The 18,702-nt window shown below is 44.7% G+C and overlaps 1 protein-coding gene across 2 annotated transcripts in view; it reads right to left on the minus strand.

Annotated features, from left to right (window-relative positions):
- The window catches only part of LOC102805185 (5-cytosine rRNA methyltransferase NSUN4-like), a 45,912-nt gene that overhangs the window by 15,591 nt on the left and 11,619 nt on the right, over positions 1-18,702 (minus strand). The window contains exons 2-3 of one of the 2 annotated variants that reach the window (XM_085505163.1): positions 1,603-1,630; positions 961-1,101 (exon numbers count right to left, since the gene is read on the minus strand). In XM_085505163.1, the coding sequence (XP_085361289.1) occupies positions 961-1,101; positions 1,603-1,630 (169 nt within the window). Of the gene's footprint in view, positions 1-960; positions 1,631-18,702 lie in introns of both variants that reach the window. The other variant, XM_085505162.1, reaches the window with a different exon arrangement.

Genomic DNA, 18,702 nt, shown 5'->3' on the forward strand with positions numbered 1-18,702 from the left:
GTCAATGACTACGGTAAAATATAAATTAGACTCTTTTAGGCATCAGGAGTGAATGAAATATCAAAAATATTAAAAAAAGAAAACTAAAAAAAAAATGCCCCAAAAACGCCGGGAGATTTCATGGTACGCTGCAGACTGTACTTGACCGACCATCCATACACCTGTTGTCACTGTACATGCGCCATGTTGAATCGCACAAGATCGGCAAAATCTTCATTACAACTAACAGTTTAATGTTCACAACATTATACGAATATAATCATAGGCAACCTGCTATTATATAATGAATAAATTGATCGACACAGGGACATTCTTCCCCCCTGAGTTGAGATATTTTGGAAATCAAGCAAAAGACCGAAAAATGATTTACTTGAAAACTATGTCCTCGTGAATTAATCGTTCGTGTACAATAATTTGACAGGGTATACAATTTACAAACTAGTTTCGTAGAGAGGAGACAATTGTTTGCTTTTTTGGCTTTTCACAAGAATATAAAGCTGGCAATCATCATAATATTCACGTCCGTACGTCACGGAATGTATACCAATTGTACCCCAATATAAATTCAATTTTGCTGAAACTGGAAAACTTACCTTTGACTTATTTTTGACAAGTTGAATGAAAAATATAGAAAAAGGGGTATATTCGCTGGATTGTATTTTAACTGAAACATTCCTTCAGCGAAAATAGCGAAAAAAAGTTGCAAGCGAAAATAAAGTATTATACAGTAGTTAATTTATTCTGAGCATGCCCAGTCGTTCTGTCAATATTGCCGGGAGATTTTCAGATTTAGAAAACAAATTGTGTGCCTACTAAACATATTATTGTTAATCAATCTGCCAAGTTTCACTGATATCTGCTGCAGAATTTCTTAGAAAATGTTGGAGACGGAAAATGGACAAAACCTGAATTATAAAGTCCCCTTTTCAGGCTGCGCCTGAACGGGTACTAATTACTTACCTACATACATAGTCTGTAACATTGCTAATGCTTTACCACCAGGAGCAGCACACATGTCTAAAATAACATCATCTGGTTGTATATCAAGTGCAATAACAGGTAAAATTGAACTGGCATCCATAATGTAATACGCCATTGTACCTATTGCAGCATCATAATATGGATTAGTAAACCGTTGTTCATTTCCATGTATGAAGCACTTAAGATGTGGGCTAACATTAAAGTCATATTTAATGGTATTAATTTTATTTGGAATATGATATGTTTCAAATTCAGTCTTGTGTGATAAATGTGATGATATCCGTGCCGCATCTCGTCCAATATACTCAGTGTTTGGGGAAATATAAAATTCTTCATCTTGTTTGTTATGTTTAACGTCAGTGTTCATGTCTATAACTACAGTACTGTCATCTTTGCTTTCATCAATGTGTTGACATGCTTGTCTAAGTCGTATTGCACCATCATGTACAAAATCTGTGGCATCCTGCTCTGTTAGAAAATTCAAAAAATCTTCATTTTGACAAAAATTGTTGATAAGAGCACCATACTTTTGTTTAGAGAGTAGAGCAATTCTGATGGCTGGCCACAAATCTGAATATTGTTGTCTATATAATGTATCAAAATGTGATAAAGCCATAATACTTGGTTGGTTTTTTTGTAGTGATGTTGTCTGAAAACAAATCAAGAACTACAGATATTAATTATGCAGATTTACCCTTTAAAAATATACTACAAAATGTAATAGAAAATATTCACAAATGATATTACCATATTCTCCAGACCAATGTCAAAACTTATTATATACCTGGTATTGCTCTGCCTTTTAATAGTGTTAATATTCTTAAAGCCATGAGAAACCTCACTCACGCTGTGCAATAATTTTCCATAACATGCCAAGCCGTTATTTGGACAAACATAGATTTAAAGCGTGCACTCTGAACTTCCGAGCTGGTTCAAGTCAGTTATCATAACATAGCATTGTAGCTGAAATTCATAGCAAACTTGTTTTGATACTACAGAATTATATTGTTAGGTTTTCGGGTTCACCTTTATAAAAACATTGATGAAAATACAGACATTTGAGTGATTATGCATTGTGGATAGAACGCTTACACGCTGAGTTGATGTTTCATTTATTTTTCATGGAACCTGAGGTATATAACAAAACATTTATGGACTAGATACAGCTTTTGCAGCTGATAAAGATTAATAACACACCAGATTATGTATAAAATTAAAAGATTATCAAGTTCATAACAATGCCTTTAGCATATAGCACCACAGCAAACTCATCAATAGTCTTTTATGCTGCTGCAAAATTCAAGCCCTGCTTTTATTTCTTGCTTTGTCTTGTCTTGTACCTATACTTTTATCACAAAATCGGTCATAGCATATCAGAATCAAAGAAAGCTTAGAAAGAACTCCCGTGTGCTGAGAGTATTGGAGACACATTAAAAATTAATTCAAAATTACTTGAACTTGATATATTGATGGAAACGCAGAAAACTAATTATGCAAATAAGATAACTAATATGAACAGATTTAAGTGTAAAACTAATAAGGTCTGCACAATGTACCAAGTTTCATTGAAACGTGATTAGAACCAAAAAATTATTAATTATTATGCTAATTAGAGAATTAATATAAACAGATTTTAACCCAAAATTAATCAGGCTGTCTATTGTCCTAGAGCATTTATGTACCAAGTTTTATTCAAATGTGATGATCAATACTTGAGATATCAGTATTAATTAATTATGTTAATAAGTGATTAAGAAACATAAATATTTACCAAAAACTATCATGGTGTATAGTCCTAGGTTCATTGAAATGTGATGGGTACCCTATAAAAGTTTCATTAAAATCCAATGAGTGGTTTTTTAGACAGTTCACTGCCACAAAACAGCGAAAAAATTAACTAATTATGCAAATTAGGTAATTAATAAGCACAATTATTTATCCCAAAATTAATCAGGTCTCTGCATAGTCCTAGAAGATCTATGTCGCAAGTCTCATTGAAATGTGATGATTAGTACGTGAGATACATTTGTATCAGGTGAAAATTAACTAATTATGCTAATAAGGTGATTAATATGCACAAATATTTACCCAAAAACTGATTAGGGGTCTGCACAGTCATCAAGTAACTATGTACCAAGTTTCATTGAAACGTGATCATTACTACTCGAAATATCAAAAGATGAAAATTAATTAATTATGCAAATTAGGTAATTAATGTGTACTGACATTACCCTAAAAACTATCAGGTCAGTGCAGTGTCATATGACATCTATGTAAGTTTAATTGAAATGTGATGATTAGTACTTGAGATATCAGTGGAATTCAAAGCCGGAAATTGATTAATCATTATGCAAATTAGGTAATTAATATAAACAGGTTTTTACCCAAAACTAATCAAATCTGCGCATTAGTTCAGAGTATCCCTGTGCCAAGTTTCATCGAAATCCAATGAGTGGTTCTTCAAATATCAGTGTAACAGTCATGGAACAGCTTAAAATCAGTTAATTATTATGCAAATTAGGTAATTGATATTCATAGATTTTTACCCAAAACTAATCAAATCTGCGCATTAGTTCAGAGTATCCATGTGCCAAGTTTCATTGAAATCCAATGAGTGGTTCTTCAAATATCAGTGGAACAGTCATGGAACAGCTTAAAATCAGTTAATTATTATGCAAATTAGGTAATTAATATTCATAGATTTTTACCCAAAACTAATCAAATCTGCGCACTAGTTCAGAGCATCCATGTGCCAAGTTTCATCGAAATCCAATGAGTGGTTCTTCAAATATCAGTGGAACAGTCATGCAACAGCTAAAAATCAGCTAATTACATGTATCATGCAAATTAGGTAATTAATATTTATAAATTTTTACCAAAACCTAATCAACTCTGCGCATTATTCCAGAGCATCTATGTACCAAGTTTCACCCAAATTTGATTAGTGGTTTTTGAGATAACGGTGGAACAAAAAAAGTGACATACATACAGACATACAGACAGGGTAACTGCAAAGACTCCCTTTTGTGCTTCGCACACGGGAGTCAAAAATGGTTGAAGACCATTGCAATTTTGGCAATTTTGAATCAAATCACAAAACAAACTGATGTGCATCAGTAACTCAGTGTGTATTATTCATATTAAAGCGAACCTAAATGTGGCCTTAATTTATAGTTGTGTATATTCTAAACTGTATTCGAAATAATATTGCAGTGGTTTAATTTTAATTATAACTGTAGCTTGGATATGCATTTGAAGTGCTTGCAATTAAACACGATGGAGGCCATTCATGGAGGGGAATAAATAACGAACAAACGAACATATTTAACATCAGGGTACTTTTCAAAGCTATGACGTTTTAGTATTTGATCGCATTCGTATACTACGCCATTGTACATAGCTGTTCATGCTGCCAAGCATTGTGTACTACTAGTATAATACTCAGGATGATCCCCGATGTTGCAATACTGAAGTAATCCATATTTCTTTGAGTAGTAGCTTTCGAAAAGCCAAAAATGTGATCGTTAAGTCGTGTACCTGGTTATTTGGCATGGTTTACTTTGAGACTATCATGAAAGGCTTAGGGTTTGAACGATGTGACATGTTGGCGACCGTGAAAGGTGTTTAAATTCTTCCTCAACACACAGTTTACCCACGGTTATTAAGCGTAGTTTACTTTTCGGAAATTGCAAATCGCCAGTTTTTAGGGAAAAAATCATCTTTTTTTTCATTGCAATCAGTGCTACAGATCGCATTTTAACATTACAGTAATTCACTTCGGCATTGCGTTAAAAAATCATCGTCAATAATCGGAAAATGTCATCATTATGACACATCATTTTGATTGGTTAATGAAAGATATGACCTGTTAGGTCAAAGGAAGTTGTCTCAGGTCAAATCGTGCTGAAAAATCTCATGGTGAAAAATTGCTTTGCATCGAAAGTTTGCGTACAATCGAAAATATACCAAAACGAAGATAATGATGAATGATTTCGACTGTTTCCCCACAGACCCTACCCATTATTTCACCGTGAATTCAGACATATTGTATTGTATTAAAATGTGTGTTTGTTACGAACATGTTTGTTTCTTCATTGTAAGTGTCGTGGAAATCTATGACGCATTTTATTTTCAAAAAGAAGTATTATTTTCCCGAGCCCGGCGTGGTGAACGAATAATTTTTTTGGATAATTTTTCTTTGTTGGCAGTGTTTAACAAAAAAACAAAATCATCTTTTCTGAGTTGGTCTTCAAGTATAAGCTCATATCTTACTTTTCCTTTACGTGTTCATGCCTCCTGGCTTATGATCAGGGAAGTACGGTATACTGTGAAGATTCAATGCCCCTTGTTCGGATGATAGTTTTATTTCAAATTACACAGAAGTCTGTGAACAATCTGCTTGGTGTTCTTGTGACAATTGTCCCATGATTTGCCAGTGCAGTCCCGTGAATACATGGACGAAAATGTTTCCACCACCACCCTACGAACTCAAGATTGCATACTCCAGCATCCAGACTTTGAAATAATTTGCACGCCGCACAGTGCAGTACTGGAAACAGCATTTATTAGACAGTTAGACAAAAAAGACAACAAAATGCCTGTCTCGATCAGTCGCACATCCATAATGTTTGTATGTTGATATGCCTGTAAATAACATTAACGTAAAAGTTGAAACAATCTAGACTAGAAGTCAATTCACCAGTCCAGCCAACTATGGCTCCCTAAGTGGTTTATATTTAATCAGATACTACTGTAAAATGATTAATTTTCAGGCATATTTAGTGGGTTTTAAATTCACGGTTTTATCATTTAGATAATGTGTTCTATGCTAAATTTTACATATTCACTGGGTTTTAATTGAGCACATTTTCCAATCAGCGAAATAAGCAAAATTAAAACCCAGTGAACAATTAACCCCTTTACAGTATTTTGTTATCATACTTTGTTATCTTTCCTGTTTATACATTATGAGGACGTTTTTTTACGGCAAGATGGAGTAAACGGAAGTCCTTCGCAGGTTTATGGTTTCTCATATTTAACTCTGAAGATAATCATTTTTTTTTTCAAATTTATAATCAATATACATAACTTGGTAAATACAAACACCAAATTGGGCTCTATTTAGTTCTCCTTTATGTTTGAAAAAAAATGGCATGTAAAAAAAAACAATCTTGACTTTGTACTTAATTTAAATCAAATCTGCAGCCAGAACACTAGTATAAAACAAGTGGCCACCAGTTTCCATTTTGAATCAAATTGCAAAAAAATAAAGACTATGACTGATGAGCAATAGGAGTAAGAATAAGAGCAATAACAATGAAATACATAAAAAAAATGAGAAATGCACAAAAGAAAAAGAAAATGATAAAAGTAAGAATTATCTTTTAATTGGATGTTCTCTTCTAATATCAAATACGGCATATACATATTCACCCACTTGTCTTATAATTTCAACATCATTGCAACTCATCAGATATATAAATTTCTGATTAATGTTGTGGGCTGTGTTTGGAATTATTACATCTCTCAATAGCTTTTGCATGTTATTGTAATATTTTTATGTTATTTTCTATTTTGTTCTCCGAACAATGTATACATAATCTGTTTTCTAAGGGTGTTTTTGGTTGAGTATGTCTACCTTGGATGGTTGCTAATTCCTCAGACCACTAAAGAACAGACTAGCAACACGGCTTTTCCTTTGGTCAGATGCGTGCCACGTTTGTTTTTGGGCTTAACTTTTGAATCCAATAAACAACCGATCGAACTAACGCGACTATAACGTAATAACGCGATATCCATTATTATTTCATCAAGTCACGCGAGATACTGCGAGATGTACACAGGAAGTAGTATTAGTTGGGTCATTCATTTTTCTAGCGTTGTTGTGTCTGCTTCACGGTGCTCCGGGAAATGACCTTATCTGTGCAAAGACACTAGTGTCTAGTATCTTTGATCTGTGCAAGGGAAACATTCTTTTTCGAGTGAATTTGTTGATTGGGACGATGACGATTATGACTGGGAAGCTATTCTGGGTGACAATTTCTATGAAGAATCTGAAGAGGTCAATAATGAGAGTTTCTTGGAAGGAAGTGCCGACGATTCAAACGATTCAAGAACTGTTGGGTTTAAATGTGAATTTTGAATCAGCAGAAGTTACTGAAGATACTGTATCAAAAAATACAAGAGCAAGGCGTGATCCTAAAAAAACCAATTAGATTCAACGCTGAGGAATACGAACTAGAAGCCAGCACAATTAAACCACAAAAGACACACCATGATGAAAGCAATACAAAAAACGATTCACAAAGTAAAGGACCAACATCAACCAAGCAAAGACCTACAACTCCAACAAGATCTACCAAGCCAAATATTGCTAACACTCCATCCAGAATCCCATGCCGCATCTCGAAAACACCTATTGTAAATAATGGAGGATCCCTGGACAACACAGAGCTAGCAGCAACTTTGTCACAAATGTTCAAGTCCATTCAACAAATTGACAAAAATTACTGTAATATTATGAGATCGGGCTCAATCACACAGGAATTAACAGACAAACTAATGAAAGTGGAAGATAATCTAGCCAAACAATCAAGAGACATACAGAAGATAAATAAACTTCTAGAAAATAAAATGAGAAAGAATGAAGCAACTAAACCAGCTACTGGCACAACTATACAGAATGGGGAAGCCATAGCCACACTGATGAGTGAATGGGGAAGCCATAGCCACACTGATGAGCGAATGGGGAAGCCATAGCCACACTGATGAGCAAATGGGGAAGCCATAGCCACACTGATGAGCGAATGGGGAAGCCATAGCCACACTGATGAGCAAATGGGGAAGCCATAGCCACACTGATGAGCGAATGGGGAAGCCATAGCCACACTAATGAGTGAATGGGGAAGCCATAGCCACACTGATGAGCGAATGGGGAAGCCATAGCCACACTGAAGAGTGAATGGGGAAGCCATAGCCACACAGATGAGCAAATGGGGAAGCCATAGCCACACTGATGAGTGAATGGGGAAGCCATAGCCACACTGATGAGCAAATGGGGTATCCATAGCCACACTGATGAGCAAATGGGGTAGCCATAGCCACACTGATGAGCAAATGGGGAAGCCATAGCCACACTGATGAGCAAATGGGGAAGCCATAGCCACACTGATGAGTGAAAGGGGAAGACATAGCCACACTGATGAGTGAATGGGGAAGCCATAGCCACACTGATGAGCGAATGGGGAAGCCATAGCCACACTGATGAGTGAATGGGGAAGCCATAGCCACACTGATGAGCAAATGGGGAAGACATAGCCACACTGATGAGTGAATGGGGAAGACATAGCCACACTGATGAGCGAATGGGGAAGCCATAGCCACACTGATGAGCAAATGGGGAAGCCATAGTCACACTGATGAGTGAATGGGGAAGCCATAGCCACACTGATGAGTGAATGGGGAAGCCATAGCCACACTGATGAACAAATGGGGAAGCCATAGCCACACTGATGAGTGAATGGGGAAGCCATAGCCACACTGATGAGCGAATGGGGAAGCCATAGCCACACTGATGAGTGAATGGGGAAGCCATAGCCACACTGATGAGCAAATGGGGAAGACATAGCCACACTGATGAGTGAATGGGGAAGACATAGCCACACTGATGAGCGAATGGGGAAGCCATAGCCACACTGATGAGCAAATGGGGAAGCCATAGTCACACTGATGAGTGAATGGGGAAGACATAGCCACACTGATGAGCGAATGGGGAAGCCATAGTCACACTGATGAGTGAATGGGGAAGCCATAGCCACACTGATGAGCAAATGGGGAAGCCATAGCCACACTGATGAGCAAATGGGGAAGCCATAGCCACACTGATGAGCAAATGGGGAAGCCATAGCCACACTGATGAGCGAATGGGGAAGCCATAGCCACACTGATGAGTGAATGGGGAAGCCATAGCCACACTGATGAGTGAATGGGAAAGCCATAGCCACACTGATGAGCAAATGGGGAAGCCATAGCCACACTGATGAGTGAATGGGGAAGCCATAGCCACACTGATGAGCAAATGGGGAAGCCATAGCCACACTGATGAGTGAATGGGGAAGCCATAGCCACACTGATGAGCAAATGGGGAAGCCATAGCCACACTGATGAGTGAATGGGGAAGCCATAGCCACACTGATGAGCAAATGGGGAAGCCATAGCCACACTGATGAGTGAATGGGGAAGCCATAGCCACACTGATGAGCGAATGGGGAAGCCATAGCCACACTGATGAGTGAATGGGGAAGCCATAGCCACACTGATGAGCAAATGGGGAAGACATAGCCACACTGATGAGTGAATGGGGAAACATAGCCACACTGATGAGCGAATGGGGAAGCCATAGCCACACTGATGAGCAAATGGGGAAGCCATAGTCACACTGATGAGTGAATGGGGAAGACATAGCCACACTGATGAGCGAATGGGGAAGCCATAGTCACACTGATGAGTGAATGGGGAAGCCATAGCCACACTGATGAGCAAATGGGGAAGCCATAGCCACACTGATGAGCAAATGGGGAAGCCATAGCCACACTGATGAGCAAATGGGGAAGCCATAGCCACACTGATGAGCAAATGGGGAAGCCATAGCCACACTGATGAGTGAATGGGGAAGCCATAGCCACACTGATGAGCAAATGGGGAAGCCATAGCCACACTGATGAGTGAATGGGGAAGCCATAGCCACACTGATGAGCAAATGGGGAAGCCATAGCCACACTGATGAGTGAATGGGGAAGCCATAGCCACACTGATGAGTGAATGGGGAAGCCATAGCCACACTGATGAGCGAATGGGGAAGCCATAGCCACACTGATGAGCGAATGGGGAAGCCATAGCCACACTGATGAGCGAATGGGGAAGCCATAGCCACACTGATGAGTGAATAGGGAAGCCATAGTCACACTGATGAGCAAATGCGGAAGCCATAGCCACACTGATGAGTGAATGGGGAAGCCATAGCCACACTGATGAGCCAATGGGGAAGCCATAGCCACACTGATGAGTGAATGGGGAAGCCATAGCCACACTGATTAGCAAATGGGGAAGCCATAGCCACACTGATGAGTGAATGGGGAAGCCATAGCCACACTGATGAGCCAATGGGGAAGCCATAGCCACACTGATGAGTGAATGGGGAAGCCATAGCCACACTGATGAGCAAATGGGGAAGCCATAGCCACACTGATGAGTGAATGGGGAAGCCATAGCCACACTGATGAGCAAATGGGGAAGCCATAGCCACACTGATGAATGAATGGGGAAGCCATAGCCACACTGATGAGCAAATGGGGAAGCCATAGCCACACTGATGAGTGAATGGGGAAGCCATAGCCACACTGATGAGCGAATGGGGAAGCCATAGCCACACTGATGAGTGAATGGGGAAGCCATAGCCACACTGATGAGCAAATGGGGAAGCCATAGCCACACTGATGAGTGAATGGGGAAGCCATAGCCACACTGATGAGCGAATGGGGAAGCCATAGCCACACTGATGAGCCATTGGGGAAGCCATAGCCACACTGATGAGCGAATGGGGAAGCCATAGCCACACTGATGAGCAAATGGGGAAGCCATAGCCACACTGATGAGCGAATGGGGAAGCCATAGCCACACTGATGAGCGAATGGGGAAGCCATAGCCACATTGATGAGCCATTGGGGAAGCCATAGCCACACTGATGAGCGAATGGGGAAGCCATAGCCACACTGATGAGTGAATGGGGAAGCCATAGCCACACTGATGAGCGAATGGGGAAGCCATAGCCACACTGATGAGCAAATGGGGAAGCCATAGCCACACTGATGAGCAAATGGGGAAGCCATAGCCACACTGATGAGCCATTGGGGAAGCCATAGCCACACTGATGAGCGAATGGGGAAGCCATAGCCACACTGATGAGCGAATGGGGAAGCCATAGCCACACTGATGAGCCATTGGGGAAGCCATAGCCACACTGATGAGCCATTGGGGAAGCCATAGCCACACTGATGAGCGAATGGGGAAGCCATAGCCACACTGATGAGCAAATGGGGAAGCCATAGCCACACTGATGAGTGAATTGGGAAGCCATAGCCTGCATAGCCACACTGATGAGCAAATGGGGAAGCCATAGCCACACTGATGAGCAAATGGGGAAGCCATAGCCACACTGATGAGTGAATGGGGAAGCCATAGCCACACTGATGAGCGAATGGGGAAGCCATAGTCACACTGATGAGTGAATGGGGGAGCCATAGCCACACTGATGAGTGAATGGGGAAGCCATAGCCACACTGATGAGCAAATGGGGAAGCCATAGCCACACTGAAGAGCAAATGGGGAAGTCATAGCCACACTGATGAGCGAATGGGGAAGCCATAGCCACACTGATGAGTGAATGGGGAAGCCATAGCCACACTGATGAGCAAATGGGGAAGCCATAGCCACACTGATGAGTGAATGGGGAAGCCATATCCACACTGATGAGCAAATGGGGAAGCCATAGCCACACTGATGAGTGAATGGGGAAGCCATAGCCACACTGATGAGCGAATGGGGAAGCCATAGCCACACTGATGAGTGAATGGGGAAGCCATAGCCACACTGATGAGCCAATGGGGAAGCCATAGCCACACTGATGAGTGAATGGGGAAGCCATAGCCACACTGATGAGCAAATGGGGAAGCCATAGCCACACTGATGAGCAAATGGGGAAGCCATAGCCACACTGATGAGCAAATGGGGAAGCCATAGCCACACTGATGAGCAAATGGGGAAGCCATAGCCACACTGATGAGTGAATGGGGAAGCCATAGCCACACTGATGAGCGAATGGGGAAGCCATAGCCACACTGATGAGTGAATGGGGAAGCCATAGCCACACTGATGAGCAAATGGGGAAGACATAGCCACACTGATGAGTGAATGGGGAAGACATAGCCACACTGATGAGCGAATGGGGAAGCCATAGCCACACTGATGAGCAAATGGGGAAGCCATAGTCACACTGATGAGTGAATGGGGAAGCCATAGCCACACTGATGAGTGAATGGGGAAGCCATAGCCACACTGATGAGCAAATGGGGAAGCCATAGCCACACTGATGAGTGAATGGGGAAGCCATAGCCACACTGATGAGCGAATGGGGAAGCCATAGCCACACTGATGAGTGAATGGGGAAGCCATAGCCACACTGATGAGCAAATGGGGAAGACATAGCCACACTGATGAGTGAATGGGGAAGACATAGCCACACTGATGAGCGAATGGGGAAGCCATAGCCACACTGATGAGCAAATGGGGAAGCCATAGTCACACTGATGAGTGAATGGGGAAGACATAGCCACACTGATGAGCGAATGGGGAAGCCATAGTCACACTGATGAGTGAATGGGGAAGCCATAGCCACACTGATGAGCAAATGGGGAAGCCATAGCCACACTGATGAGCAAATGGGGAAGCCATAGCCACACTGATGAGCAAATGGGGAAGCCATAGCCACACTGATGAGCGAATGGGGAAGCCATAGCCACACTGATGAGTGAATGGGGAAGCCATAGCCACACTGATGAGTGAATGGGAAAGCCATAGCCACACTGATGAGCAAATGGGGAAGCCATAGCCACACTGATGAGTGAATGGGGAAGCCATAGCCACACTGATGAGCAAATGGGGAAGCCATAGCCACACTGATGAGTGAATGGGGAAGCCATAGCCACACTGATGAGCAAATGGGGAAGCCATAGCCACACTGATGAGTGAATGGGGAAGCCATAGCCACACTGATGAGCGAATGGGGAAGCCATAGCCACACTGATGAGCAAATGGGGAAGCCATAGCCACACTGATGAGTGAATGGGGAAGCCATAGCCACACTGATGAGTGAATGGGGAAGCCATAGCCACACTGATGAGCAAATGGGGAAGCCATAGCCACACTGATGAGTGAATGGGGAAGCCATAGCCACACTGATGAGCAAATGGGGAAGCCATAGCCACACTGATGAGTGAATGGGGAACCCATAGCCACACTGATGAGTGAATGGGGAAGCCATAGCCACACTGATGAGCGAATGGGGAAGCCATAGCCACACTGATGAGCGAATGGGGAAGCCATAGCCACACTGATGAGCGAATGGGGAAGCCATAGCCACACTGATGAGTGAATGGGGAAGCCATAGTCACACTGATGAACAAATGCGGAAGCCATAGCCACACTGATGAGTGAATGGGGAAGCCATAGCCACACTGATGAGCCAATGGGGAAGCCATAGCCACACTGATGAGTGAATGGGGAAGCCATAGCCACACTGATTAGCAAATGGGGAAGCCATAGCCACACTGATGAGTGAATGGGGAAGCCATAGCCACACTGATGAGCCAATGGGGAAGCCATAGCCACACTGATGAGTGAATGGGGAAGCCATAGCCACACTGATGAGCAAATGGGGAAGCCATAGCCACACTGATGAGTGAATGGGGAAGCCATAGCCACACTGATGAGCGAATGGGGAAGCCATAGCCACACTGATGAATGAATGGGGAAGCCATAGCCACACTGATGAGCAAATGGGGAAGCCATAGCCACACTGATGAGTGAATGGGGAAGCCATAGCCACACTGATGAGCAAATGGGGAAGCCATAGCCACACTGATGAGTGAATGGGGAAGCCATAGCCACACTGATGAGCAAATGGGGAAGCCATAGCCACACTGATGAGCCATTGGGGAAGCCATAGCCACACTGATGAGCGAATGGGGAAGCCATAGCCACACTGATGAGCCATTGGGGAAGCCATAGCCACACTGATGAGCGAATGGGGAAGCCATAGCCACACTGATGAGCAAATGGGGAAGCCATAGCCACACTGATGAGCGAATGGGGAAGCCATAGCCACACTGATGAGCGAATGGGGAAGCCATAGCCACATTGATGAGCCATTGGGGGAAGCCATAGCCACACTGATGAGCGAATGGGGAAGCCATAGCCACACTGATGAGTAAATGGGGAAGCCATAGCCACACTGATGAGCGAATGGGGAAGCCATAGCCACACTGATGAGCAAATGGGGAAGCCATAGCCACACTGATGAGCAAATGGGGAAGCCATAGCCACACTGATGAGCCATTGGGGAAGCCATAGCCACACTGATGAGCGAATGGGGAAGCCATAGCCACACTGATGAGCGAATGGGGAAGCCATAGCCACACTGATGAGCCATTGGGGAAGCCATAGCCACACTGATGAGCGATTGGGGAAGCCATAGCCACACTGATGAGCAAATGGGGAAGCCATAGCCACACTGATGAGTGAATGGGGAAGCCATAGCCTGCATAGCCACACTGATGAGCAAATGGGGAAGCCATAGCCACACTGATGAGCAAATGGGGAAGCCATAGCCACACTGATGAGTGAATGGGGAAGCCATAGCCACACTGATGAGCAAATGGGGAAGCCATAGCCACACTGATGAGTGAATGGGGAAGCCATAGCCACACTGATGAGCAAATGGGGAAGCCATAGCCACACTGATGAGTGAATGGGGAACCCATAGCCACACTGATGAGTGAATGGGGAAGCCATAGCCACACTGATGAGCGAATGGGGAAGCCATAGCCACACTGATGAGCGAATGGGGAAGCCATAGCCACACTGATGAGCGAATGGGGAAGCCATAGCCACACTGATGAGTGAATGGGGAAGCCATAGTCACACTGATGAACAAATGCGGAAGCCATAGCCACACTGATGAGTGAATGGGGAAGCCATAGCCACACTGATGAGCCAATGGGGAAGCCATAGCCACACTGATGAGTGAATGGGGAAGCCATAGCCACACTGATTAGCAAATGGGGAAGCCATAGCCACACTGATGAGTGAATGGGGAAGCCATAGCCACACTGATGAGCCAATGGGGAAGCCATAGCCACACTGATGAGTGAATGGGGAAGCCATAGCCACACTGATGAGCAAATGGGGAAGCCATAGCCACACTGATGAGTGAATGGGGAAGCCATAGCCACACTGATGAGCGAATGGGGAAGCCATAGCCACACTGATGAATGAATGGGGAAGCCATAGCCACACTGATGAGCAAATGGGGAAGCCATAGCCACACTGATGAGTGAATGGGGAAGCCATAGCCACACTGATGAGCAAATGGGGAAGCCATAGCCACACTGATGAGTGAATGGGGAAGCCATAGCCACACTGATGAGCAAATGGGGAAGCCATAGCCACACTGATGAGCCATTGGGGAAGCCATAGCCACACTGATGAGCGAATGGGGAAGCCATAGCCACACTGATGAGCCATTGGGGAAGCCATAGCCACACTGATGAGCGAATGGGGAAGCCATAGCCACACTGATGAGCAAATGGGGAAGCCATAGCCACACTGATGAGCGAATGGGGAAGCCATAGCCACACTGATGAGCGAATGGGGAAGCCATAGCCACATTGATGAGCCATTGGGGGAAGCCATAGCCACACTGATGAGCGAATGGGGAAGCCATAGCCACACTGATGAGTAAATGGGGAAGCCATAGCCACACTGATGAGCGAATGGGGAAGCCATAGCCACACTGATGAGCAAATGGGGAAGCCATAGCCACACTGATGAGCAAATGGGGAAGCCATAGCCACACTGATGAGCCATTGGGGAAGCCATAGCCACACTGATGAGCGAATGGGGAAGCCATAGCCACACTGATGAGCGAATGGGGAAGCCATAGCCACACTGATGAGCCATTGGGGAAGCCATAGCCACACTGATGAGCGATTGGGGAAGCCATAGCCACACTGATGAGCAAATGGGGAAGCCATAGCCACACTGATGAGTGAATGGGGAAGCCATAGCCTGCATAGCCACACTGATGAGCAAATGGGGAAGCCATAGCCACACTGATGAGCAAATGGGGAAGCCATAGCCACACTGATGAGTGAATGGGGAAGCCATAGCCACACTGATGAGCGAATGGGGAAGCCATAGTCACACTGATGAGTGAATGGGGAAGCCATAGCCACACTGATGAGTGAATGGGGAAGCCATAGCCACACTGATGAGCGAATGGGGAAGCCATAGCCACACTGATGAGTGAATGGGGAAGCCATAGCCACACTGATGAGCAAATGGGGAAGCCATAGCCACACTGATGAGTGAATGGGGAAGCCATATCCACACTGATGAGCAAATGGGGAAGCCATAGCCACACTGATGAGTGAATGGGGAAGCCATAGCCACACTGATGAGCGAATGAGGAAGCCATAGCCACACTGATGAGTGAATGGGGAAGCCATAGCCACACTGATGAGCCAATGGGGAAGCCATAGCCACACTGATGAGTGAATGGGGAAGCCATAGCCACACTGATGAGCAAATGGGGAAGCCATAGCCACACTGATGAGTGAATGGGGAAGCCATAGCCACACTGATGAGCCAATGGGGAAGCCATAGCCACACTGATGAGTGAATGGGGAAGCCATAGCCACACTGATGAGCAAATGGGGAAGCCATAGCCACACTGATGAGTGAATGGGGAAGCCATAGCCACACTGATGAGCGAATGGGGAAGCCATAGCCACACTGATGAGTGAATGGGGAAGCCATAGCCACACTGATGAGCAAATGGGGAAGCCATAGCCACACTGATGAGTGAATGGGGAAGCCATAGCCACACTGATGAGCGAATGGGGAAGCCATAGCCACACTGATGAGCAAATGGGGAAGCCATAGCCACACTGATGAGTGAATGGGGAAGCCATAGCCACACTGATGAGCGAATGGGGAAGCCATAGCCACACTGATGAGTGAATGGGGAAGCCATAGCCACACTGATGAGTGAATGGGGAAGCCATAGCCACACTGATGAGCAAATGGGGAAGCCATAGCCACACTGATGAGCAAATGGGGAAGCCATAGCCACACTGATGAGCGAATGGGGAAGCCATAGCCACACTGATGAGTGAATGGGGAAGCCATAGCCACACTGATGAGCAAATGGGGAAGCCATAGCCACACTGATGAGAGAATGGGGAAGCCATAGCCACACTGATGAGCGAATGGGGAAGCCATAGCCACACTGATGAGCAAATGGGGAAGCCATAGCCACACTGATGAGCGAATGGGGAAGCCATAGCCACATTGATGAGCGAATGGGGAAGCCATAGCCACATTGATGAGCCATTGGGGAAGCCATAGCCACACTGATGAGTGAATGGGGAAGCCATAGCCACACTGATGAGCAAATGGGGAAGCCATAGCCACACTGATGAGCGAATGGGGAAGCCATAGCCACACTGATGAGCAAATGGGGAAGCCATAGCCACACTGATGAGCAAATGGGGAAGCCATAGCCACACTGATGAGCCATTGGGGAAGCCATAGCCACACTGATGAGCGAATGGGGAAGCCATAGCCACACTGATGAGCGAATGGGGAAGCCATAGCCACACTGATGAGCCATTGGGGAAGCCATAGCCACACTGATGAGCGAATGGGGAAGCCATAGCCACACTGATGAGCAAATGGGGAAGCCATAGCCACACTGATGAGCGAATGGGGAAGCCATAGCCACACTGATGAGCGAATGGGGAAGCCATAGCCACATTGATGAGCCATTGGGGAAGCCATAGCCACATTGATGAGCCATTGGGGAAGCCATAGCCACACTGATGAGCGAATGGGGAAGCCATAGCCACACTGATGAGCAAATGGGGAAGCCATAGCCACACTGATGAGCGAATGGGGAAGCCATAGCCACACTGATGAGCAAATGGGGAAGCCATAGCCACACTGATGAGCAAATGGGGAAGCCATAGCCACACTGATGAGCCATTGGGGAAGCCATAGCCACACTGATGAGCGAATGGGGAAGCCATAGCCACACTGATGAGCGAATGGGGAAGCCATAGCCACACTGATGAGCCATTGGGGAAGCCATAGCCACACTGATGAGCGAATGGGGAAGCCATAGCCACACTGATGAGCAAATGGGGAAGCCATAGCCACACTGATGAGCCATTGGGGAAGCCATAGCCACACTGATGAGCGAATGGGGAAGCCATAGCCACACTGATGAGTGAATGGGGAAGCCATAGCCTGCATAGCCACACTGATGAGCAAATGGGGAAGCCATAGCCACACTGATGAGTGAATGGGGAAGCCATAGCCACACTGATGAGCAAATGGGGAAGCCATAGCCACACTGATGAGTGAATGGGGAAGCCATAGCCACACTGATGAGCGAATGGGGAAGCCATAGTCACACTGATGAGTGAATGGGGAAGCCATAGCCACACTGATGAGTGAATGGGGAAGCCATAGCCACACTGATGAGTGAATGGGGAAGCCATAGCCACACTGATGAGCAAATGGGGAAGCCATAGCCACACTGATGAGCAAATGGGGAAGCCATAGCCACACTGATGAGCAAATGGGGAAGCCATAGCCACACTGATGAGCGAATGGGGAAGCCATAGCCACACTGATGAGTGAATGGGGAAGCCATAGCCACACTGATTAGCAAATGGGGAAGCCATAGCCACACTGATGAGCAAATGGGGAAGCCATAGCCACACTGATGAGTGAATGGGGAAGCCATAGCCACACTGATGAGCAAATGGGGAAGCCATAGCCACACTGATGAGTGAATGGGGAAGCCATAGCCACACTGATGAG

This window comes from Saccoglossus kowalevskii, chromosome 11 (genome assembly GCF_978046115.1).
Source record: "Saccoglossus kowalevskii chromosome 11, keSacKowa6.1, whole genome shotgun sequence".
NCBI classification, from domain to species: Eukaryota; Metazoa; Hemichordata; class Enteropneusta; family Harrimaniidae; genus Saccoglossus; species Saccoglossus kowalevskii.